The sequence below is a fragment of the Mytilus galloprovincialis genome, chromosome 10, assembly GCF_965363235.1.
Source record: "Mytilus galloprovincialis chromosome 10, xbMytGall1.hap1.1, whole genome shotgun sequence".
Lineage (NCBI taxonomy): Eukaryota > Metazoa > Mollusca > Bivalvia > Mytilida > Mytilidae > Mytilus > Mytilus galloprovincialis.
Window position 1 is genome coordinate 40,522,760 of NC_134847.1, and position 27,118 is coordinate 40,549,877.

Below are 27,118 nucleotides of genomic sequence, written 5' to 3' on the forward strand. Positions count from 1 at the left end.
GATGGATTGAGAACTGATTTCTGCCTATCAAAATAACTGATTATATAAGGAGTTAATTGAATACGTCTTGATATTGTCAGCTTTATAACTGACATACAGGTCTAACACCGGAAATCACACAATCTTCGTTTAAACTTAAGCCTTATGATATTATATTTGCAAATAGACACTAGCAACGTTATTTTAACCTACGCTTATCTCACATGGTGGCAGCTTTAACTTATCTGTACCAATGCTGTAAGACCACAACATATATAAGATTTTATAAAAAACAAAAGTGATGCCTTTCCTACAATTTTGAGGACTTTTGTCTATTTTGCATTTAAAGATTAAATTTTCTTATTGAGCATTATAATAGTACACAAAAAAGCATAAGAATTTGAATGAAAACAGAACAGGAGTTATACTTCAAAAATAAAGGAGTAGGTCCAGTAAGACCCCTTTTTGGCCCCAAAATATAGCAGTTTTACAAAATTGTTAAAATGTAAACTTTTAGTTATTAATTGGACAGTAATATGCTTCTGCTACATAAATATGTGCTGTTTTTGTCAATATAATGCACATATATCGGATACCAGCACCATTAAGTCATGCTAAATTACTTAAATCTTCACAATTCTAGCATTTTAGTTAAATTTTAGACGGTTTTCGTGTAAAACGAAATTGGCCGCATTCGTGTTCATCCTTAATATTGAAATGTAAGTTGTATTTTATTATAATACATAACATATATAAAGGTTAAGGATGAACACGGATGCGGCCACTTTCATTTTTGACAAAAACCATCTGGAAAGTGACATTTTTCGGCATATTTGATAGATTTTTCATATTTCAGCTTGAATCGGTGCGTTTTTTATGACTAAATCAGTTAAAATCTCCCACATAAACTAATTGATTCAAATAAAATAGACACTTAAGTGTTTAAAAAGTGGACAACATCTTTCATCAGATGAATCTGAAATTTGAGGCCAAAATCTGTCCTTACCGGACCTACTCCTTTCTCATCAGAATATTTCTATTTCACATCAAAAATAGCTTCAGATATTATTGTTTAAGTTAAAATTTAAACTGCAGGACATTGGAAGTGACTTATTTGCAAAAAATCCTAGATAGCAATTTCGTTTAGGTTTAAGTTTAAAAAAACAAGATAGCAATCTCGTTTAGGTTTAAGTTTAAAAAAACAAGATAGCAATCTCGCTGTACGCACAAGAACTCTTGTATTAACAGTTCGTGACAAATACAGGTTCTAGTGGAAAATCAAATTACCACCCTTCGTCCAAATAGAATTGACCTATTTGATTTATTGCATGATTTAAGTGGCCAAAAAAAAAGCATGAAATATTTTTCATTTGACGTTAGGTACATAACAATATTTTGCATGCACCGTCTAAAAAAAGAGATTTTGAAAGATATTATAAACCTTCTTGCATCAAAAATATTGATCTATATATAAATTATTAAATTATTTAAAACACTAAATAATAACATCTTTCAAAGATACGTACATTTGGTTGAACCTGTAGAAATTCTATTAAAAATGATATTTCACTTCCTCAATGTTACGGTTATTTTGTTCTTGTCCATTCGTTTTTGAAGCGTTTTGTTATTTGATTTTGCCATGTGATTATGGACTTTCCGAATTGATTTTCCTCTAAGTTCAGTGTTTTTGTGATTTTATTTTTTATACTTATAGAGCGATAATCACTATGTTTTACGTGTATGCAACTCATCGAACCTTTAAACAAACTTATTCGTAAAGTTGATCTTATTAAGGTTGTAAAAGATCTTTAATGTGTAAAACCACCATCGATATTCCCTTATTAGTCATTGTTAAATTTTCACTTTTCAAAATATTGTGAAGAATTTATCTGTGTTTTAATAATAAAAAAAAATACTTGGCATGAATATAGTTTTATCCTGCCCAGCACTATAGAAAAAAATTCACATAACATTTTATTGCATATAAGAAAATAACCATCACTGGAAATGAATAAATCAAATGTTCACCTCTTTTGTTTTCTGTTTACAAGCTTCAAGTTTTGTCATGATCAGGTCAATACTTTGAGAAAAATCAAGAAGAATGTGAGACAACATCTTCAGCGATTCCAGCAAAATTTCTTCGAAAAATCCAAACCAAGCCGCATCATGATAGACTATAGTGTGGGCCAATAATCACAAATTTATCTCATCGGCCTACTAACAGTTGAATATGATACATAAGATGACTTCAAGAAGATAAACCCCACTAATGGATCTCTCTGTCTTCCTTATAAGATCTCTTTGCACCATTTATACCTCTCATTTTCTCTAAATTCAATGTTTTAGGCCAATAAATACAAATTTAAGATAAATTTCAGTTATTTATGATAGAGCTGATATGATAAATAAGTAGATGAAGTATTCAAGCTGAATGAACTATATATATAAAAGTTTAAGGTCTCAAGAGGTTTTAGTTAGTTCTTACATAAAACTTTAATTTACGCCACCTTCTAGAGAAGGACATACAGATCTTCTCTTTCACTGTGTAATTTGTTGTGACGGCTTTAGAAATAATTTACAGAATATAAGAAATAAGGAGAAACAGCACCCCAAAACACTAAGTATGGCTTCTTCTTTCTACTTATAATCATGGTAGAGTCATTTCAAGAAAAATGTTTCATTAAATGTGTTTTGGAGACTTAGTTCACTCAGAATATTTCATTTCATGTAATATTTCACTTAAATAGCAAAATAAAATAACATATGAGATAACTCACAATCAACGGTGCATGTACAACATAACCTAACTATACTTCTGCTTGTCGATACTTGTATTTGGCATTGCATAAGTCATGGCAACTTTGACTGTACGTCCATGTCAAGAATATTTTTTTAACATAATTTGAATTATCATATTACAAATAGTTTTAAAGTCATGTGTTTTATACATCTCACAAAATCAGCAATACAAACATAAGTAATATGACATTGTATAAAACATAAGTTATTTTACAAAGTAAATTATACATTCAATTATTGGCTGGTAATCCCTATCCATCAACATTATAGGTCCCACAATTGTCCTATATTTTTTTAGTTTGTGCTAGACTTGAACATGCATAAAAACTGACATTTTCCTTTTGATGAAAAGAAGACCAATGTTAAACTAGAATTTGTCAGTAAAGAAATCTTTAAAATCTCACAACGATTGTAAAGGTTTTACAGACATAAATGACATCATTAAAAACATTTAAACTTCACACGCCTTTCATGAAATTGAGCAAAACTTGCTGGAAGTCGTCGAGAATATTAAACGAATCAGCACTAACAGGAAAGAAAATTAAAAATCGCTATCATACAAGAAAAGAGAAATTGAAGAGAAATAAAACAAACAAGGACAAATGTTAATCATTACCTTGATAAACTTCAGGAGGACTTAATTAAAGAATTATTGACAGTTGAACAAAAAGAAAAAAAACAAAATAGAAAAACTGCTGACTACTCTGAAAAAGAAGCAAAACGAGATTACTGAATTACAAGAATATTTTGCTAGTATTAAACAGAATGCATCCGAACTTCAAACATTTTTAAACATGAAAGATATCCAAAAAGATATTGCAGTCGATGAAAAATTTATTCAATCGATTGCTACAAGTGACTCCACAAATCAAGTCAATATTTCTTGTCAGATTAACAAGTCTTTACAGCAAATAACGGACAGCGTGCAAAAGTTTGGAGACATTCATGTCAAGTCTGATCCATGTCATTTTTCTATCCTAAAACGCAAGGACAAACAAGCCCAGATTTTGGTAACCAGAAATATTGACTCCATTACTGTGACATTACGGAAATGTATCAATACAAAGTTTTCGTATGTCTTTTGTTGTTCGCTGCATCCGGCTTCCAGGTGATAGGATGGTATTTTCTCTTATAGGGACAATAGAATAAGAGTACTCACGCCTGACGCATTAAAATATTTCGCAATAAAGAACATTGGTCCAACGATTGATGTGGTATTTATTGGTGATGATTCTTTTGCTGTAACATCCGGCGAGGCAAATCAGATTAGCTTAATCGACATAGGGAAGCAGAAACTGAAAAAATCAACAAAAGTTGATTCATTCACTGCTGGAGTAGTTTACGAGGATGGACATTTGATTTATTGTGCCGGGGAGAAAGGAATACAGATGATCAGTTTGAATGACGAAACCATTACCACTGTTAGCAACACCAAATTTCAAGATTTTGCGTACGTTACAACATTCGATTACATATTGCTCTACTCAAACTGGGATAATGATAGCGTAACCTGCTGTGATTACCATGGTAACATAATGTGGACGTTCTGTGATAAAAATGTTCTGCTGTCTTCACGAGGTATCTCTGTAGACATTGATGGCAACATTTATGTAGCGGGGAATTATACTCACAATGTGGTCGTAATATCTCCTAATGGACAAATTTGCAGACAACTCTTATCAAGTAAAGATGGACTAATGTACCCACAGGCTCTATATTATGACACGTCTACCAATGAATTATTAGTTGCAAATACATCCAATGGAGCGTTTCTGTATGATGTATGTTAAATGATAACAATTTAGGTTGACTTTTCCAGAATTCAACAATAATCAAGAAAATGATCGCTTTTGAGATTGACATACATAGATAAAAGACGTTACATGTAGTAATGAACCCATTACAAATAGAAAGTTATAATAATAGGCCCCAAAAAGATAAGAAACTAATAAATATTTCTACCTGGTGTCTTAGTTTCAAAGTGTTGAAAGAAAAATCAAATTGTACCAAAAATTTTAAAACCTTAAAGGAAGTAGTTACCAGGTATGATCTTGATGTTGTCTGTTTATTGGGTGCCTCTCAAATCTCAATATCAGTATCACTGCTGGGTAAATTGGGTGTAAATGTGCTGTTTTCTCGTTTCAAGATGGAAGATGTCCTTCTCTGATCGTTGACTTCCTTGTAGTTGTTGTAGGCGAAAAGTTTTGGTTAGGGGTGCATCACACTTGATTCTCCATCAATAAAATAACGAGAACACAGACGGTAGAGCTTACCCGGAACAAAATTCTCTCGCCTAATCAAGTCCATTCCTTTTTTGGTTTGTAGGTGAAGGGAATTGGACGAAACGTATGCCTACCATAAATTCGTATTTTCCGCGTTTCCTGTCGTCGGTATTGAAGCCTTCCGTTTCATATTAAGACTTTGACATACATGTATTTTATAAATGCAAATTTCTCGGGTATTCAATGTAAATAATACAAACCGGAAATAGACATGCCCCCACATTCATTGATATCACGTGACTCAGTACAAAAGAATCAACGGAACGGATTAACTCGAAAGTTGTCTATTGCGCCACTTTAATAGCATATTTGTTTTTGTACTGTTAAATAATCTATGAGTATGATCTTTGATTATTGTTTCATTGATATTTATATTGATTTCGTTTTCAGTAAATTAAAAGCAGACTAAATAGACAATAATAGTGCATTGACTTGACATATCAACGATATAAGGATGAGGCTTAGAAACGGGGAAATGCAAGGCTCTGTCGAGCTTTTCCCCGTTTCGGGCCGAATCCTTATATCGTTGATATGTCAAGTTAAGGTGGTATGGGTGTCTTCCTCCATCTTGTATTGTAAAAAAAAGAGAATCAAAGGTCCAGATTTTCCATCAAGTTAGCAAAATTTGATGCAGGAATGCAGATGTTTTATGTACATTTTCATTTAAAAGTACCAATTTATAAGAATATTACTTCTAAATATTGATATTTTTGCAAATGTTAATTATTTTTGGTTGTTTTTTTTTTTTTTTTAAATGGTATTTTAAGGGGAGGTAACTCTAAAAAAGTGCATTTTCTGAAGGATTCTGTATGGAATTTTCCTATTTTGTATTTTAGCCGGAAAAAACGTACGGTGACCCTATCTTTTCTTTTGATATTCTCAAAGCAGTGTCTGAAAGCTATCTTTTCCTGAAGTATTTAACAATTCTATCATTTTGTTTAATTTCTAATCACAAAATGGTGTTTTTTCCTGTATAATCCATACAAAATGTGTCATTTTGTCCTGTTCTGTAGCTTGAGAAAATGCGCGGTGACCTATCATTTTTATTATATTTTTCAACATGTATTAATAGATACAACGTTTTGGCAAAGTATGAACAAATTCTATCATTTTTATTTTAGACTCCCATACCACCTTAATGCGCTATTATGGGCATACTGCAATCTAGAAAAAAAATTGTTGTTTTATGTGACAATGTTATTAATTTGTTTTAGTATTGAGGAAAATCCCCCTTTAAAATACCTCATGTCAGGCGGAGAAATATGCAACACAATGAATGAAATGTTCATTACCTGTTTGAAACCGGCAATCGATGGTGAACGATGTTGTATGAGTTTGGACAAAAATCTCAACATTAAGCATAAAGCATAATGCTTTATAGGTTTCAAACAAAAATATGAACAAGTGAAAAGTAAAATCACAAAAATACTGAACTCCAAGGAAAATTCAAAAAGGAAAGTCCCCAACCAAATAGCAAAATCAAAAGTTCAAACACATCAAACGAATGGACAACAACTGTTATAATTTTTTTAAGGGCATTAAAACTAAAAAATGTTATGATTAGAACAGCCAAAATCGTCTATGGTAAGCTTTGCCTTTTTAGAATAGCAACAGGTTTTCTAAGGACTCTTGAAAATGTGCAAGTATTTTGTAGTAATCTTTGAATAATAACTGATTTTTGTAATTCCTTAGCAAAGGGTTGCATCGAGGACTACAATTATATTGATCTAGATAGTTGACTAAAGCTTTTTCTTAGTTTATAACTCTAACCAATCCATCTGTTATCCACAGAACAGTGTAATTTGGAGACCTTAAAAGTCATTCATTTTAAAATTATCGATTATTACTTTCTATAAATCTGAAGACTCTGTTTATTAGGCATACATGTATATGCAAAACATATTCCGATAAGGCACATACACCGATATCGATGTTGAAGGCCAAACGGTGACCTACATGAGCATAAAATCGCATCATTTGGTCTCGGATCGATATATTTTCTCACCAGCAATAATTCTCCTTATTTCATATAATATAGTCATTCTAGTAATTAGGCAAGTATTCATAAGCTAAAGTGTTTTTCTGATCTTAATTGTAGTTCACAAAAATCGGTAGGAATAGTGTTCTAGGATACTCGCATAATCAATATTATTAATAAAGGAAACAGTAGTATACAGCTTTTCAAAAAGTATAAATCAACTGAGAGAATACAAATCCAGGTAATGAATAAAAACCGAGGGAAACACATCATAAATGAGAGGAAAACAACGGAACAATACAAACATTGCAATGCAGATTTATTATAAAATGTACATTAACAATAAGCAAGATATATAAAATGTATAAAACAGGAAACTATTTCCACAAAAGCGTTATTTGCAGGATCAGTGCATCTATTGGTATGACCTTAAACAGTTGACGGGTCTAGATTGGATATTGTGTTTTAAAAATAACACATCATTCTGATGGTATTTTATAAATAACTGCACGAAATCCCTGGTATGTTAAGAAACTATCTGATGTAAATGTTATTGTCAAATATCTTCCCATGACTGATACTTCTACTGGCAGAGTACGGCCAGTTAACTCTGCTACAAGGCAGTAGGATGTGGAAGGTCCATTATAGATCTGGAAACAAGTTTAAAGGAAGATCAATAAAAAGGTTGTAACTTTTACTAATATTCATTTCATCAAAAAGAACACATTATGCAACATTTAAAAATTGCCTTTTTGATATATGAAACATTTGAAGAAAATATAATATGGTTTGGCGCCTTAAAACCAGGTTTAATCTACATTTGAAAATGCCTGTACCAACTCAGGAATATGACAGTTCTTGTTCATTCGTTTTTGACGTGTTTTGTCATTGGATTTTGCCATGTAACAATGGACTTTCCGATTGGATTTTCCCCTGAGTTCAGTATTTGTGTGATTTTACTTTTTGCTGTCGAAAAAACTTCATCAGAAATCATCAGAATAACTCCAATAAAAAATCTTAGTTTTTTTACTGTTAGCCTATATGGGTCATTTTTGTTGACTAGCTGGGCTTAAAAACTCCATAAACTACCACAAAGATCATTCGAACAAGGTTTGATTGAAATCAGTTCAGTCGTGGCAGTTAAAATCTTAAACGAAGAAAAAATACACCAGACGACGACGGACAATACGTGATCACAAAACCTCACATAACCTTTGAATAATGTAAACCCTCGACACCCTTATGTTCTAAAACAGACCATGACACAATGTTATAAAGATTTATATGCTAACTCTGAAATCGGAATCCTTGCATAGTAGAGAAAGAACTATTTAAAAAGCAACTGTCATACCTTCACAAAGTCATAATCTTTCTCAAGAATAAAATCCGTAAACCTTAATAAGATAGTGTTTCGAAATCCAACATCAATTTTCCAAACAATATCCATTGAGTTGTCGTAGTTCAACGGATATCCTGGAGATGTTATCGTTTCATGAAATAGACCTGAAATATTAAAATAAATTTAACATTCTTTTACTTCACAATAAAGCAAACGATACAATCTAAAACCTATTACGTACATGTATGTGTACAAGTCCGTAACAATGATATTTCCCTTACCATAATTTTTTTTTATAAAGTGGCCGAAATTTCGCTGGAAAATGAATCACAGTTATGCTGGTGCACATATTAAAAATTTCCAAAAAGAGTAGTTCCGATTAAATTATAAAATGGCCCCTTATTTTTATTCAATTCTGAAATAGTCTTTAAATAACCTTTTTATAGCGTATGCAATAACTACATAGAAAGTATGTCTTTTTGTTGCAAATCTACGTACTGCGTTCTTTTCGTGACGTCAGGAAACAGTACTCATTTTGATTTTTTTCGCGAAATTGAATGAAAACATGCTTATTTCCATTGATTTATTTGATAGGGAACATAACATAATTGATATTCGAACTTCACAGGAAATATGGGCTGTTTACCTCTAACGTCTGACGGGTCAGGAGATATACAACACATTTTTATTAAGAGTTCTTATCTTAACTATTAGAACACACCCGAGCGGATCCTGTACTGAAATGAAAATTACGTTTATTTTAAGTACATATTTTTATACTAGTACTATTATTTTCATTTTATAGTGTCATTTACTGAATTAATCAGATATTTTTTAAAAATATTTCTATCTGGACGCGGTCCTTTTTTCCTAGGTTTCTTATCATCAGCGAAAATAATCAGTCCAAAGTCTGGTTGAGGAAGAAGTTGCGTTTGTCTCTGATAAACATAAATTTGTCTTTAGTATTTATAAATACTTCTTGACAACTTCTAGTCTTATTGGTAAGCATATTTGCCACTTTGCCATGTTGATATTTCCAAATTTTCTTAACATGCTTAATCCAGTATGGAAATGTTATAATAAGGTATGTTTGCAAAATAATTTTATAATTCATAATCATGTATATTTAATTGCACTCTAAACAATAGAAGGTTTTTACACAGTAACTTCAATGTGTATCCAATAACTGATCATTCAACGTCAATATAAAAAGGATAGTTTCCTTTAAAAAATCTATTAAGCCTGATTTTAGACAAAGTTAAGTCTAAGCAAACATTGTCAATTACATTGACATTTAGGACAAAAGTTAGGTTTTCTTTTCTATTTTTCAGTTAATTATCAGCATGGTGAAATATCTTTTGACCTGACCTTATATAAATGCTCCCGAACTCGTACGCTAAATCCGTGTTTGTAGTGATGTTGGAGAGTTCAAAGAAAATAATCTTTGAATGACGGGTGTATAATTAATAATTTCCTAACCAAAAATTACTTGAAACGTCTATCACAAACATCAATTTCGAAGCTTAGCTGTAACTGTAAAAACTTTTTAACATACTAGTACTGGATTATATTATTGTTCACGGAGAGGTTGTCTTTTTGAAAGCATATGAAGGCCGTAAATTAGGAAGGGTGTCAACAAACATGTGTATACTGCCATGTACCTGTAATTCAGAGGTTGAAGTTTGTTGCTTTAAATCAAAGGTTTTGTTTCTTGTTTTGTATATAAATCAGCCAGATTTTATTTTTGCCATAATTGTTTAATATTTTTTGTCATGGCCTTTCACAGTTTGCTATTCGCATTGATTTTGTTCATTGTTGAAGACCTATGATGATCAACAGTTGCTAACATCTACGTCTCTAGTAAATAGTTGTCTTATTGTCAAACTTTTCTCGTCTCTTTTTAATGTAAATATGTTTGCAGTTAAGAAAAAGTATGGGTTATTCTATTGCATTTTCATTTATTGATATCATTTATTTTGATTTTGTAATGTTCATCTAACCTTGACAACGACTGCCGTGTGTTCCACTTGGACAACTACAATTGTAAGAGTTCTCTGATACAGTACATGAGCCGTTATTGAAGCAGGAATTTGAAATGCATGGTCCAAGCTCTGAAATTTAATGAAATGAAATCTTTGACATTATAAATTACACATTGGATTTTTTCTATAGTGTTAATTCATTCATCGAATTTAAATAAAAATGTCCAAAATGCTATTGAACAAATGTAAATATTTATAAATGGATAAACAGACGAAAAATACCAAATCAAATTAATGCGATTGAAAAACGTTGATACGTTGATACCTTATTCCCGTGCTTGTATTTCCTATCATGATTTCCTTGATAGAGGGTTGCAGCCCACAAGAAAGCTATTAAACCAAGAGTTCCAAATGGAGAATTTAAAATCATCCCTTCATGTTCATGTTTAGTCATTCGTTTTCTATGTTATTTTTTATTTGCTATTATTGGTCTACTTGTCTTTTTCTTTTTTAACCATGGCTAAGTTTATATTTTCGATCTATGAGTTTGATGTCCCTCTGGTAAATTTCGCTCCTCTTTTAGAACTATGTCAACTCTTTACCATTGATACAAACATCACTAAGTCACTTTAATCTTATTCCGGTGGATGAGTATCGATTGATATTTAGTCTTTGAAAACATGATTGGTGTTTAAATTGTTATTGGCTTTGAAATAGCTTTCAGTAACTGCACGTACTCTTATTTCGATTTTTTGTGTCTTTTGTTTTAGTTTTTGTTTAGTAATATCTTTGTCTCGTACTGATCTTTCGAGGTAAGCCTACTGCAACTTTATTTCTATTTGTTTTGATGGTGTGCTGTTACACCACTGACTTATGCTAAAGATAAATTCAGTGCTGACAAACATGTTTTACCCCGCCTCATTCTTAGGTCAAGAGCATATTGTTTAATAGTTGTCTGTCATATTTGATTTTCGTAAATTGTTTATGTTATAAAATGTAAGTCTTTTCAATTCTATTACATGTGTAGATTCATGGCCTTTAAAAGCCGACTACACGGTATGGGATTTTCTTATGGTTGAATGTCACATTTTGGCCTATAATTGCTTATATTAAATATTTTGTTCTCCAGCGCATAGTTGTGGCTTTGTCAATTGACCCCACTTCCTTATTTCTATTTACATAATAGTTGTTTATTCATAGAACTTGTCATTATCGTGATATATGAACTGCCCACATGACAGTGGTATTGATGAGTAAGACATCGATATTGACTGTGTCGTAGGCGAGGTCATTGTCGATGCAACAGTCACTACCACTGTCGTATACTGGCAGTCCATGTATTACGATAATGACCAGTTCTTCAAAAACTGTTTTGTTTATTTCATCGAAGAACCATCTTTTAAAATATCTCATAAATTCAAATTGTTTCAAGAAACTCGAGTAATTGAACGTGTTCTACAGGAAAGATAGAAGACCACTCAAAGTGATAACTATAAGTTTCTGCCATTCATTTAGGTGGATTTTGTCGGTATATGAATACAAAATAAAGTTTTTTATAATTTTGTAATTAACGAAAATATATGGTATACAATTCAACAACTTAAATATCAATTAAAAACAGGAAGATGCTTTATCAAAGAGTAATCTCTCTTAACAGAGAAACCACGTCCCAACGGTCATAACCATGTAGAACAAGAGAAAACCACGCACCACCGGTTATTAACATGTAAATGTGCGTTAATGACCGGTTTTCAGATCCTGTTAATGACCGATGGAAATTAATACTGAAGAATAAAGAATATCATTTGGCCCCTGGTTATCCAATAAGAGAAGCTAATTCTTAACCGATATGAAATGAATCCCAAACAATTCCGAATTTACAGTAAAGTTAGAGTAAACCATTTACGTGATATTTGTGATTTATAACCCACTATATCTTCTGATGAATTAAAACGTCTCAAGCAAGCTATTAATATCCGTTGCAGTTAAAATAACGGAAATAATCGATTTTCTATCAGTGTTATAATTTCTTCAATTAACCTGTATGTGTAATCAATATAATAATTTATAAAGGAATACCTTCACACAACTGTCCTGAAAAGCCAGAGCTACATATACAATGAAATGTTCCATTCAACACGTCACATGATCCTTCGTTCAAACAGTTAAGTCCAGTACAAGGTGTCACTGAAATCAGAAAATGACAGATTAAATATTATACAGATTACGTATTCTTTCATAACTGATCCCAATCTTGCAGTGATTGCATGAATATCTATAATAAGAAAAATTTGTTTAACTGTATTCATGCAGGCAATAGTGGGATTTAAAGCAGAGTGTACGCTACACATATATATACTTATTCGCACAGAACCTAGTGATTTAATATACGCTATTATTTTTTGTTTGTAATTGTCTTTCTTCAAATTGCAAGCATAATAATTATTTTCTTCTGGTAACTCACAAAGCTATATTCCTTTTCATGTATAATAATTAAAAAAAAATGCGATACCCTTTAATGAATTAAATGTGTATTTTAGATCCTAAAGAGTAGTTATATTATACCGATCAACATAAATAAATAACTGTTTCAAAATAATATTTAAACATTTTAATTTAATAAACTACACTGTTACTACCGCTTGATGTATCAACCTACCTTCACAGTTTGTGCCCGAAAATCCCCGAGTACAGCTACAATAGTAGTGTTCGTCATCGTTTACACAAACGCCTCCGTGCAAACATGGGGATGAACTACACATTATATCTGTAAAGATATGTATTTATTATTTTCGTTTAGATTATAGAAAACAAGCAATTAAACATTTTGTATATAACATTTCAGACCGCAACGTACTTGAAGCTTACATATTATATTGAATTTTTGCTTTGGCAATCTTCACATTTGTACAAAAATGTCCATACATGTGTCTTGAGATAATCTGTGGCATTTGGTGATAATAATGTCTAGCGTTTCTAATACCTAATGGGAAACTCTATGATAGGGTAGCATAACACTGGTTTTGAATCAAGCAGACAGTTCAAATTTCGCAAATCGATTTAGAAAAGACATCTCAATGCAGGACACAAAAGTATGCGTTGATAAGGTGAGCGTCTCTAAGTAAACATGCATCATTCACCTTCAAATTCAAAAGGAATCCAAATAACATATAACGGTTTCTAGAGATATATGACTACATGTATAAACTTACGTTGTGTTTTCTTTTCCGAAAATTTATTTTTTGTTGTAACGAAGGTGGCAACATTCGATACAACTATTGTGACCAGAAAGCAACTAATGAAAACTAGTAACCGCCAAGGTATTTGTATCTCTTTACTTAGACAATTATCTTGTTGTATGGATTGATCGGTAGGTATTTTATTGGCAAAAGTGAAGACAGTTTCTGGAGGTCTTTCTTTTGAAACTGGTGAAAGGTGGTCATAATTAGATTGATCCTCAGTGTCAAAACATTTTTCGTACATTGCATCATCAGTTGTGTTCACATTATCAAATATATTGTTTACATATATGTTTGGTTCTGCTTTAGTCATCTCGGCCATATTTCTGTTTCTTAGAAAGTAGTAAATCTAAAATAAAGGAGACAACATAATAAATTATATCATTTAGATATTCTCTTATATATAATATATATATGATACTTTCATATGGTTATACATTGAGAAAACCATTATAAGGATATACGAAAGATTAAAATGTAAAGTACTATATTTAAATGAAAGTTTCTGGTAAACCATTTTTCAATTGTCAACTTCCCATTTCTCAGCCGCATGAAGTCCTCTACTCCATCGTTAACATATCTCAGGTAATCTTACGATCGTACATGTTACCACTTCATGGACTTCTCACACAATTACTGCGCAAACAGAGTAATGAGGAACAACAACTGAATTGGACACTCTATATGTTTTACGGGTTATTTTTTTTGTACTTGTAGAGGTTTCTCTACTGTTAATTTTGTTAGCCGTTTTTTTTTTTTTACCGTTTTACATTTGTACCAAAATTATCGTCTTTTTGCTTTAACGTATGCTGTGTCTACTTTTATCCTTTTGTTATACTTGAAGCATATACCGATCTATTTACGCATTTCATTAAGCCATACAATGTACGACAAGGAGGCTCCTGTTATCAAATATTAAGCTTTGTTATTAAAGTACTCCTTAGAATTGTTTACGCATTGCATTTACATTAATAATAAACTTTAAAAAAAGTTGTAAACTATTTTTTTGACTGAGCGGAAAGTATCGTCTACGCTCTACCATAATTCGTAATACAGAATAATTGACCCGAACTAGCAGATGTGCTTAAAAGGAAATATAAGAAGCGTTAAACTCTAACGGACAAATTGAAAACATTAATTGTATATAGACAATAATAGTGCATTGACTTGACATATCAACGATATAAGGATGAGGCTTAGAAACGGAAATATACGAGCTATTTCGCCGTTTCAAGACGAATCCTTACATCGTTGATATGGCAAGTCAATGCACTATTATTGTCTTTATACTGCAATCTAAAAATAATATTCAATTGTATTTCAATGTGTTAATGCTATTTACTTGATTTAAATATTGGAAAAAAATCGGCCTTTTTTGTACCTCACAATGAAATTTACATTACTTGATGGTGAACGAACTCGTAGAAGTATGGACTACAATGTCAGCAGTAAGCCTAAAAAATGCTGCCTTATAGGTTGCAAACAAAAAATATAAACAAGTGAAAAACATTTTTCCAAAAATTGTAAAAAAAAAACAAGTTTAAGGTCGTTCCACTCATCATTGTATAGGCTTACATTGGAAACAAGAACAGGTTGAAGAGGTCGTATGAATAATTAAATGTAATTTCAGAAACTTCTATAATTGATGGTGAACAAACTTTTTGAAGTATGGACTAAAATGTCAACAGTAAGCCTAAAAAATGTTGCTTTATAGGTTGCAAACAAAAAATATTAACAAGTGACAAACATTTTTTAAAAAATTGTAAAAAAAACAAGTTTGAGTCGTTCCACTCATCATTGTATAGGCTTACATTGGAAACAAGAATAGGTTGAAGAGGTCGTATGAATAATTAAATGTAATTTCGGTAACTTCTATTTAAATATTCATGAGAAAAAATTATATCGGGTCAGTGGCTGTATATGACATAGAAATATACAGACAACGCATTTTGACTGCTTAAATTTAACGCGTGCAGTATAAAGCTGTATATTATGATCATGTTTTGAAGGAAGAATAAAAATGTTATAAATATTTTATATTTATATAAAGATTTTACAATCTTTATAAATATCGTTTAAAGTCATAAGAAACGAGTGACAGGTGAAAAATAGTGTTCTTCAAATTCTTGAACCAATGCATACAAACATCATTAATCTTCTGTGCACGAATTTATCATTTTTTTCGTGTAAATTTCGTATAATCGTCAAATTTTTTTTTCAATCGGTCAGTGTTGTGAAAATATGGCAGGTTATTAAAGTTCGTGTTTTGAAGCCGAAGTTTAACGATTGTCACCTGTTTGTCAACAATCGACAAAAAAGCATGGAAATTGAGCACGTGTTTAACATGTTAATTCAGATAATAGTTTATTTTAATGCCATCCATGCGTATTGTGGTCACCGGATTTTTACGAGATTGGTCACACTGAGGTAACTTTACATACGGAAAATATGTCGGGGAATTGCTTCCTGGAAGGAAGCAATGAAAATAAAGTAAACTTCTTCCAAATAATTACATTATATTTTGGAGAAATTGTCTCTTTAATGATGATAATTCAATAAATGGAAATAAACTAAGAACCTACAGAAATTTCAAAGTAAAGTATGAACTAGAAAAGTACCTTTTATTGAATTTAGATAAAAATGTTACAAAAAATTATGCTAAAATAAGAATAAGTAATAGTATGCTGGCTGTTGAACGTGGTAAATACAACAAAACAGCTTTAGAAAATAGAATATGTCCTTTATGCCATAAAGAGGTGGAAGATGAATTTCATTTTATCATAACATGTTCAGAAATTAATAAAACTAGGATCAAAATGTTTGATGAAATATCTAGTATTGTCCCCTGTTTTAATTCAATGAGTGAAGAAAACAAATTTGATTTTATATTTTCCTGCGAATAATGTGATATTTTACTTATCATTGTTAACTACATAAGTCGTTTTGTATTTAATATGCCACTGCCTGTTTGTTTGTTTTTGTTGTATATTTTAGTAACAATCCTATTGTTTGGATTTTATACTAATAAAATTCTTATTCTTATTCTTATTCTTATTATTATTATTCTAAGTATGAATAAATTAAAGAATTTTCTTCAGAAAAAAGTATATGTACATAAGTTTTATAATGAAAACTATCCATTGAGTTATAAAATAACATATGCATTATTTTTTTTATTTGAGGTTTCTTATGACTTTAATATCAATCTTATAAATAGAAAGCTTTTAGGCATTTTAATACAAATGCCAATACATTGAATAACAAAGCTATAACATATATAAATACTATAATTTTAAAACTGTGTTATACGGCCCCTATCATTATGACCATACACTTAGTTCTCTTTTTTAATGTCCTTGTGGTCGCACTGAAAGGTGATAAAAATAAGTAATTATAATTATAATGATAACCACCCTTATCACATACATTTTCAAATAGACTGTCCTTATGTAAATTAGAACGCAAGCTCCGCCCAATCAGTTGAAGAAAAAACGTAATACGGGAGTCTCCCACCATCTTGGATGGTTAAATAGTAGAACACATAAGGTATAGAATTCAATAGCCATCAAATTTCGATGCAGAAACGCAGTTTACTAATACTAATTTTCATAAAAATGTATAAAATTATGTGATGAACTTATATTTATTTAATATTTTATAAATGTAAAATTTGTTTGATATATTTAATTTTTCTTATATTTGCCTGTTTAAGGGGAAGTTACTCAAAATTTGTACCATTAAGAAACCAATATACAGAAATTTTTCCTGTTTTATGTTAAAACAGGGGGAAAAAGGACAGTGACCCCATTTTTAATGTTTTGAAATCATTTCATGAGAGCTACATTTTTTTACATTATAATTTAGAATTATATTGTTTAGTACACTTTAAATTCCTTCCTACTTTATTATATATGCACAGTGTGTCATAACCTTTAGTATAAATCAAGCTCGGTGAATTATGATTTTTTAATATATTTTTCAACATGATATATAAATACTATATTTAAGCAATAATGAAAAAACAATCATTATTGTTTATATCCCCCTACCGCCTGTTTACTTTTAAAATCACTTAATTTTCGTATTTATTTGATCTTACATTTCAGACTTTTATAAAGAAACAGTTGATTTTAGTCCTAACTAAACTAGGTTTATCGAAAAGCAAATCCACTCTCACGAAAAACACCTCAAAATCCAAGAATAAAACAAGATGCCCGTTAAAATTAACTGACACTAAAAATATTAATGATGTTACTATAAATGTAACTGCAAGGTGTAAATCACTCTTACCACGTCTTGAAATAAGCTATACATTTGATAACCGTTTATCGTTTTGCCGTACATTCTTAGACTTGATAAACTTGTTAAATAATGCACCTGCTGTATAACCAAAAGTGTGTGATTCCTATATACTCTGTATATCTAATGGGTGAACTTCAGATCGGCCTATATGTTCAGTCCTTTCTAGTGTTACTGTTTTTGTTGTGATGGTGATCTTGGCCGATTCCCACCAGGTGAGTTGCTACTACTTCTATTTCGACAATCTCCTGCTAAATGTTCTGGTTTATTTTCCACTTGTTTCACATGTATTGGAAATAATTCCAGAACGAAATTTCAACGAGACTGAAACGTCAGAAGAAAACATCCTTAATAGAATAATGAAATAAAAAATGTTCTAGTTCATTTATTAATAAAAAAATTGGGAAATTCTATGTTGAAATGTTATCAACCTTAACAGACACATATCATGCACACAAAGGCAAAAAACAATTAACAAGTGTCCGTAAAACTATTTCCATTTTGTAAAAACCTTGATCAGGAAAAATCTGAAATAAAGCATTGAATAGAATTCATTGTTAAATACGAAAAGCTGTAATTATCTAACAATGCAGGTTAAACATAACAACATTCTAGCCACTGGAAACTCTGCAAAAGATTTGCATCTGATTGATGAATTTCTTTTTGCGAGAGTAACTCATACCTTGAGTAATGCAGTTTCGTACAAAAACTGTTGATTGTTTAAGAAAGAATTTCTTTCGAGAACCCTGTATATCAATTACCATGTACATTTTAATTGACAAAAAACGTTAGCAAAATTAAAGTGGACGTAAATATTAAGTTAATAGTACAATAGCAGGAATAATGATCGATCCTTTCTTAATCTTATCTTTTGATTTTTAGAAACAAAAATGTTTTATTTTCCAAACATATTCTTCATTTGGTAAGCGTGAGTTAAACGGGTCGGTTGGTCTTGCGGTGGATTTTTTTGCTTGTCTATCCGATTTGTTATTTAAACGGTTAAATGATATCAACGGTACAAATCTTAAGGCACCAGATGCGGATTCTAACAATTAGTGATTATTCAGTGATAAATGATCATGCCAAAGTCTTTTAATATTATAAATGTAATACAAATTTTGAATGAGAGATCAATCCAAAGCGGACATGTAGTTTACACAGTGGTAGTTTACGCATTTTAAATTTATTTTAAATTAATCTATAACTTCCCAGTCCTTTCACTGGTTAATTCAGAAATTGATTACAAAATGATTTCATTTATTGCAATGACCTCGAACATGAGATCAACGATTACACAAATACAGGTAGATTTATTTTTAAACGATGATTTGCACATTGCACTACTAATAGGTTAATGGGAGTATCTGTGTCACTTACAATCACTGATATATTTAAATATTTACTGTATAAGAGTTCACTATGGTTTGTTATTTGGTTTCTTCACTCTTACTGTATCTTTAATTTAGTGTTTGACCTTACCCCGTTTTCAATAAAAAAAAATATCGGTGGAAATAACACAATATACCACTCCTTTAGCCCCCCACAAAAAAAAAAAAAAATTATCTTCAATTTTTGACCCCCCATTTTAAAGAAAAAAACCCCTTTTTACATCCAAAATAAAAATTTTACCAACATTTTTGTGTGATTTTTAACTTCAAAATTAAGAAGAAAAAAAACACACTTTGTATTTATACCCCCCATAAAAAAAAAAATAAAAAAATTTTTTTGTAAAGAGCACACCAAAACCTTAATCCTGGGGTTTTTTATAAAACTTATTTTTTCCCCTAAGGGGAGTAGTATAGTACTTGAACGACTCCAGCGCCCCCCCAAAAAAAAAAATTTGATCCCCAAAAAATTACCCTCATTTCAAGTAAAAGAGCCCTAAATTTTCATAAAAAAAAAAGCAAAAAAACACCCCAAAAAACACCAAATTTTCTTACTCCCAAAAAAAAAAAAAAATAAAAAAACCGGGAGAACAGGCAGAGAAAAAATTCTGTGGGATTTAAGAGAAAAAATAATTTCCCCAGTGCGCCCCAACCTTGATTTTTAATTAATTTTATCAATATAGTCTAGTAATAAAACGGATCAATACGACTACAACAGTGATTACGCTTTTAACTGAAACGCAATCGATTTACAGAATTAATAATTTATAGTTGTAATATTGAAGGTTGCCTGGGTGATGTTAACATATAACAGAACGTTTATTAGGAGAGAAGACGTGTTTTTATTAATGTCGCAAGAAAGTTTAATTTTACCTTCTAATCAGTGTATTCCAGGGATGTGGTCAACGGAACAGTCTGTTATTATTACTGAACATTCGAACTATTATGAACAAATGACATTAGTTGTAAAACAAATTATGGAAAGCGGACCTGATGCACCTAAACCTTCTTTGCCAAAACGGCCAAAGTCGAAATTGGATTCATTATTCACACATGCAAAAAAGAAAAAAACATTTGACCCCAAGGAACTCCATGATTATCTTCGTTTTAGATGTGTGGATCAGTGTGGGATAAATAAACAGTTTATCGTTGAGGACATGTGGAATATATCAGGGGAAATAACACAAGAACAATTCCTGGAGGTATTGAAACGTGCAACAAGACAAATAAAGAGGTGTGAGGCACAAATGCTTTTGTTTTATATCAAGTTCGGTACCTTTTTGGAACAAGTCAAAGCTTGGCACGAGAATGAATACAACAAAAAAACAATTCAAGAATCATGGCCTGTTTGGTTAAAAACAAATGCAGGTTATTCAGATAGACATGCAAGAAGGCTAAGGAATCTCTCTATGGTTCTTAAAGATTATCCCTTGTTCGGTTTGGTTGGATTGCCAGTTTCCTATTTCACCACTGGTAAATTAAAGGATATTACAGAAATGCTTTCCATTCCAACATATGCTGAATACTGGAAACAACCACTACCTACGGCAACCAACGAAATGCCTCAATCGCAATAAGACAGTTATTGATCAACGGACATGCATGTCCGCCGAACAAAAGGTGATTCATGATGTATGAACTATTGATGAAATATTGATCAGACTGTTACTAGATCTCTTAGCGGACATGCATGTCCGCCGAACAAAAGGTGATTCATGATGTATGAACTATTGATGAATCCGTGTTGACTAGAAACCTAATTAACAACCAACAATTAACTGATAATGGATTTTGTATTTCTACATACCTGAGTGACTGTTATATGTACATGAATGATAATGTGTAATTTTGCAAATACTTTTACAAATGAGTGTTATAATAAAGATTTAAAACTTAGTCATTTGTAATTCTTGTTCATAGAAAGCACCTGTTATTTCTTCGCCTTTTAAATCAAATATTTTATAAGTAAAAGGAATTGTATTTAAAACTTTTTCAATTACAAATATTTCTTTAGTCCAACGAGTAGTATAACCCTTTTCAAATTTACCCTTTTTTTTTGTTATTCTTACTCTAGTACCTGCTTTAAATTTAGGTTTTTTAATTTTCTCTTCTTTTTCTGGATATAAATTTTTATACACTGTTAATTCATTTTTTAATTTACTTGCTTGAACAGGTGTCATTTTAATTGAAGAATGTACTGTATTATTATAATTTTTAACTAATTTATCTAGTATATCATAATATTTAAAAGTTTCATTAGCAGTAAAGTATTTATACATATGTTGTTTCATTGTTCCTATCCAGCGTTCCACTACACTGGATTTTTCTTCATTCTCAGTTGAATATAACTTTATGTTATTATCTTTTAACAATTCTTTTACTTGTCGATTATAAAATTCAGATCCTTTATCTGACCAAATATACATTGGTTTTCTTTCTTTAAATAATGTTTTAAATGCTTCACTCACTGCTACTCCTGTTTTATTTTTCAAAGGGATTAACCAACCATATTTACTAAAAACATCTATAACTGCTAATAAATATTTATAGTGTTTATTTTGTTTTGAATATTGTTGTATATCTATCAAATCAACTGCCCATGTTTGATCTATTGAATTAACATAAACACGTCTTTTAGGAAAAGATTTTATAACTCTATGATGTAGTTCATCTGCTAATTTATTTGTTAGATTTGTTTTAGACATTTTTAAGTAACTAAAATGTTTTCTTAAAAAATGGAGGCAAAAAAGGATAAAATTTTATCCAAGCGAGGAGATTCATATAAACTTGTTTTGACAAAAGAATATAAACATAAAGCAAGTATTTATGTATTTAATTATAAAATTAGTCTAAAGGATGAAAAACAAGAAACATTTACAAATGCTTTTGATCACATGGTAGACTATTCCATAAAAGATTACCCTAATGGAAGAATTAAAATAGTACCTATTCATGAAATCATAATTACTAAACATAAAAGCTGGCCTATAAGAACATATAATACAGTTAAAAAGTTATTCATGGATCAAATGGAAAGATTATTAAATAGTGCTGAAGAATTAAATTTAGAAGAAGTTATTTTTGAAGTTACTGTTATCCCTAATAGAAAAGGAAAAGGTAAAGCTTTAAAAATATTAGATGTCACAAATAAAAGAAGTATTATCCAAATAAAAAATGATGATACAATATGTTTATCAAGGGCAATTGTAACTTCTTTAGCTTCAAATAAGTTATTAAAAGATTTTACAGATTCTCAATTAAAACATATCAATGAAGGTAGACCATTACAAAAAAGAGTTGCTGAAGATTTACATGAACAATCAGGAGTAGAAATAAAAGAAGAAGGTAATAATTTAGATGATTTAAAAGCTTTTGAAAATTATCTTAATATTAGGATAATTGTTTTTACATCAAATAGTACAGAATATATTTTATATAATGGTAATGAAGAATATAATGAACAAATATATTTATATTATCATGATGAACACTTTGACACTATAACAAATATAACAGGATTTTTAGCTAAACGTAGGTTTTGTAAAGTATGTTTAATTGGTTATACTGAACAACATACATGCAAAGATAACACAGTAACAACTATCAGAAAACAACATATTTGTGATAAATGTAACAAAACATATACAGGCAAAAATCACAAATGTGGTGAAAAAATATGTTTAATATGTTATGAAAAATACACGGAAAGTAATGAAGAACACTTATGTTATATGAAACCATCAGTACCAAAACAAGTAAAAAATAATAAATATATATATTTTGATTTTGAAGCAAATCAAGAAACAGGAATACATATAATGAATTTTTGTATAGCTTACGATTTAGAAAATATTTATTGTTTTAAAAATAACTATGCAAAAGTATTTAAATGTGATTTCAATATTGATGATTTAAACTTGTTAGAATTAGACATAGATGATTGTTTTAGTGATGTAGAAAAAATTCCCTTTAGGGAATATGAAACCCCTATAGGAAATTCTGTAATAGACAACTTTTGTAAATATTTCATAAGAGACAAATTTAAAGACTACACTTTTATTTCACATTATGGAAAAGGTTATGATATGCAACCGATTTTAGGATGGATAATAAAAAATAAAATTGAACATAGTATTATTTCTTCAGGATTAAAATTAACATATATATTTATTAAAGGAATAAATTTAAGATTCATAGATTCTATAAATTTTACATTATGTGGATTAGCTGCTTTCCCAAAAACATTTGGATTTGTGGGTAACAAAGGTTATTTTCCACATTATTTTAATACAACAGAGAATCAAAAATATAAGGGAATTTATCCTGATAAAGAATATTTTGGTTATAATACTATGACAATTAAAAATAAAGAATTATTTGATGAATGGTATAATAAAGTTAAAGAAAAAGAATTTAAATTCTATAAAGAAATATTTTATTATTGTCTATTGGATGTTTTAATTCTTGCCAAAGGTTGTACCTTATATAAAAAATTATTTTTAAATATAACCAATAATTGTATCGATCCATTTCAATATATTACAATTGCTCAATGTTGTACAAAAATATTTAAAACATTAATGTTGACAAATGAAACAATTGGAATTCACAAAAAGATGACAATTAAAGAAGTACATTCACAAAAATCAATACAATGGTTAGAGTATATTTCTTTAAAATATAATATAATGATTCAACATGCTAAAAGGGGAGGTGAAAAGAAATTATTCATTAATAAGAAATGTTATAAAGTCGATGGTTATTATTATGATAGAGAAAATAAAATGCGTAATGTTTATGAATTTTTTGGATGTTATTGGCATGGATGTCCAAAATGTTATAGTCCTGAAGAAATATGCAAAAAAGATAGAAATAAAAAAACTATGAAAGAGTTATATAATGAAACTAAAGAAAGACTTAAAACTATTGAAGATTATCTAAAACCAAATGTAAAAATTCATACAATATGGGAATGTGAGTTTGATCAACAAAAATATCCTGAAGTTGATCCACATTTAAAACCTATTGATAAAAGAGATGCATTTTATGGAGGAAGAACAGAAACTATTCAATTATACAATAATCTTTCTGATTTAAAAGGTAGATATGTAGATTTTTGTTCTCTGTATCCATCAGTAAATAAATATTGTAAATATCCTATAGGGCATCCTATTACATATACAGATATTTCTGTAGATGATTATATAAAAGGTATGTATTTCGGAATAATGAAATGTAAAATATTACCACCTAAAGGATTGTATCATCCTGTTTTACCTTATAAACAATCAACTAGTGATAATACACATAAATTACTTTTTGGATTATGTAGAACATGTATGAATAAAATATCTTTTAAATGTCCCCATAGGAAACACATAGATGCGTCAAGCGATCCTACTTTAAATAAACATGATAAAATACATGAAATAAAAAGATGTAAAGAATGTAAAAATATTAAAAATGAAAAATGTATACATTCTGATGAGGAAAGAGTTATAGTAGGTACATGGTCTACAATAGAAATAGATAAAGCAATAGAAAAAGGTTATAAATTACAAAAAATATATGAACTAGAACATTTTGAAAAAACATCTACAGATATATTTAAACTTTATGTAGATACGTTTATGAAATATAAACAAGAAGCTTCAGGATGTAAATGTGATCCTAAATATTGTAAAAATGATTGTAAAAACGATAAAGAATGTAAAACAAAAATACAATACATTATAGATAATACTGCTTATGATTTAGATATTGACAAAGTTAAGTACAATTCAGGATTAAGATTTATAGCTAAAATATGTTTAAATAATTTATGGGGACATTTTGGTATGAGAGATAATTTTACACAAAAAGAATATTGTTTTACTTTAGAACATATAACTAAAATAGTATTTAATGAAAAATATAAAGATATAAGTACTATGATATTAGATGAAGATATTGTTTTAACAGAATATAAAAATAAAGAAGAATACTCTAAACCTAATCCAAGTGTAAATGTTTATATAGCTTTGTTTACAACAGCACATGCTAGATTAAAATTATACGAACTATTGGATATTCTACAAGAAAGAGTTTTATACATGGATACAGATTCTTGTATTTATAATGATGATGGTTCTGAAGCTTGTAAAAAGATAGAAAGTATGATGGGAAATAAATTAGGAGATTTAACAGATGAAATTGTTTCAAAACATAACGCTAATCATATAAAACAATTTATATCTGCTGGTCCAAAAGATTATTCTATGAAACTAGATACAGAAAAACTAGTTAGCTGTTGTAAAGGTTTTAGATTAAATGCTGAAGTAGAAAACAAGATTACATTAGATAAAAAAATAAAAATAGTTACTGATGAAAATGAAAAATATGAAACTGTTAAATACAATAATATAAAAATAGGAAAAGATCATCAACTTAAAACAGTTGACCAAGTTAAAGCTTATGATTATATGTTTGATAAAAGAATGGTATATTGTGAAAATGAAAATTTAATTAGAAGTTTTCCTTATGGATATTAGAGAAGAAATTAAAAAATATATAATTTAAATTTTTTTATTAAAAATAAAAGATAAAAAAAATGATTGAAGCTTATACTGAAGAAGATGATTCTGATGCTATTGTTATATTAGGAAGAATAATGTTATCAAATTATCAAATATGTTGTTTAAGAGATGATGGTGAATGCCCTTTAACTCCACAACAAATGAAAGTAATGGAAAAGTTTGAAGGTAAAAAGTTATCTAAGTTTCCTCCTGGTTGGGATGCTTTTATTAGACCAGATAAAGTTTATGAATATGTTTTTGAAAAACCATGTCCTGAAATTTCTTTTTAAGAATTTTTTATTTTATTTTATTATTTCTCTATACCCCTAAAAACAGAAAAAGTACAGAAATTAGGGACTCTATTTTTTATCAATTTTTTCTTATTTTTCCAATTTTTCATACAAACGTAAATTGTATTTATTTTTTATTTTATTACCCAAACAATAAAACCAGTTAATGCCATACCACCAACAACAAATGCAATCTCTCTATTTTTCTGGTCTTCTGATGGAATATAAAAATCACTTAATGTAGGTTTAGGTGATAATGAAGTTAATTTTTTATTCGTGACACGATAGTATAGTTTCATTGCCTGGTCAACATCATCAAAAGTCTGAACCGCATGATGTTCCTTTTGTAATTGTTCATTTATAAAATCTAATTTTTGTATTCTTTTTTTATTCCATTCTGCTTGTGCTTTTTCTAATTTTTCTATAGCTTTATCATGTCTTATTTTCTCTTCATTTGCATTACTACCCATATGTGAAAATAAATAATTACTCCCTGAAAATGCAAAAGCATTTGTTATTGCCCCACCAAGCATCATTGTTAAAGCACTTGCCATTTTATAAAAACAAAAATTACTTCATAATATCAGCAGGTATAATACCTTGCTTAATCAACATATCTTTTGTTGCCATTGCAAGTAATATATCAATGGATAACATTACAACATCATTCATATTAAAATCCACTTTTGGTGCTGGCCTCCTTAATACCTTTTTACCTATTTCTGCATATCCAACTGTTAACAATGTTTCCACTCCAGCATGATATAACATATTTGCTATTTGTTTTCCGTCTTTTTGAGTTGTCATTTTAATGTACTAAATTTAATTAAATTCAAAAGGATCAATTTCTTTATTTTGTTTTTCTGGTTTTGTTATTTCTTTAATCATTCTTTCTGGTTTCTTACTTTGGTTGTAAAAAAACAATCCCAATCCAACAATACTTATAGAAAAAAGTACAAATTTATAATCAACTAGGGAACTGGAGTGTTTCT

At 29.7% G+C, this 27,118-nt stretch overlaps 1 protein-coding gene across 1 annotated transcript; it reads right to left on the reverse strand.

Moving 5' to 3' along the window:
* Nucleotides 1-7,437: 7,437 nt before the first annotated feature.
* On the reverse strand, nt 7,438-13,943 carry LOC143049154 (uncharacterized). Its single transcript, XM_076222900.1, has 6 exons — nt 13,572-13,943; nt 13,019-13,126; nt 12,439-12,546; nt 10,378-10,488; nt 8,390-8,541; nt 7,438-7,688 (listed from the first exon to the last, which is right to left on the reverse strand). Exons 1-6 carry the CDS (start codon nt 13,918-13,920, stop codon nt 7,518-7,520), a joined length of 999 nt encoding a protein of 332 aa, XP_076079015.1. The 5' UTR covers nt 13,921-13,943; the 3' UTR covers nt 7,438-7,517.
* Between the last annotated feature and the right edge of the window lie 13,175 nt (nt 13,944-27,118).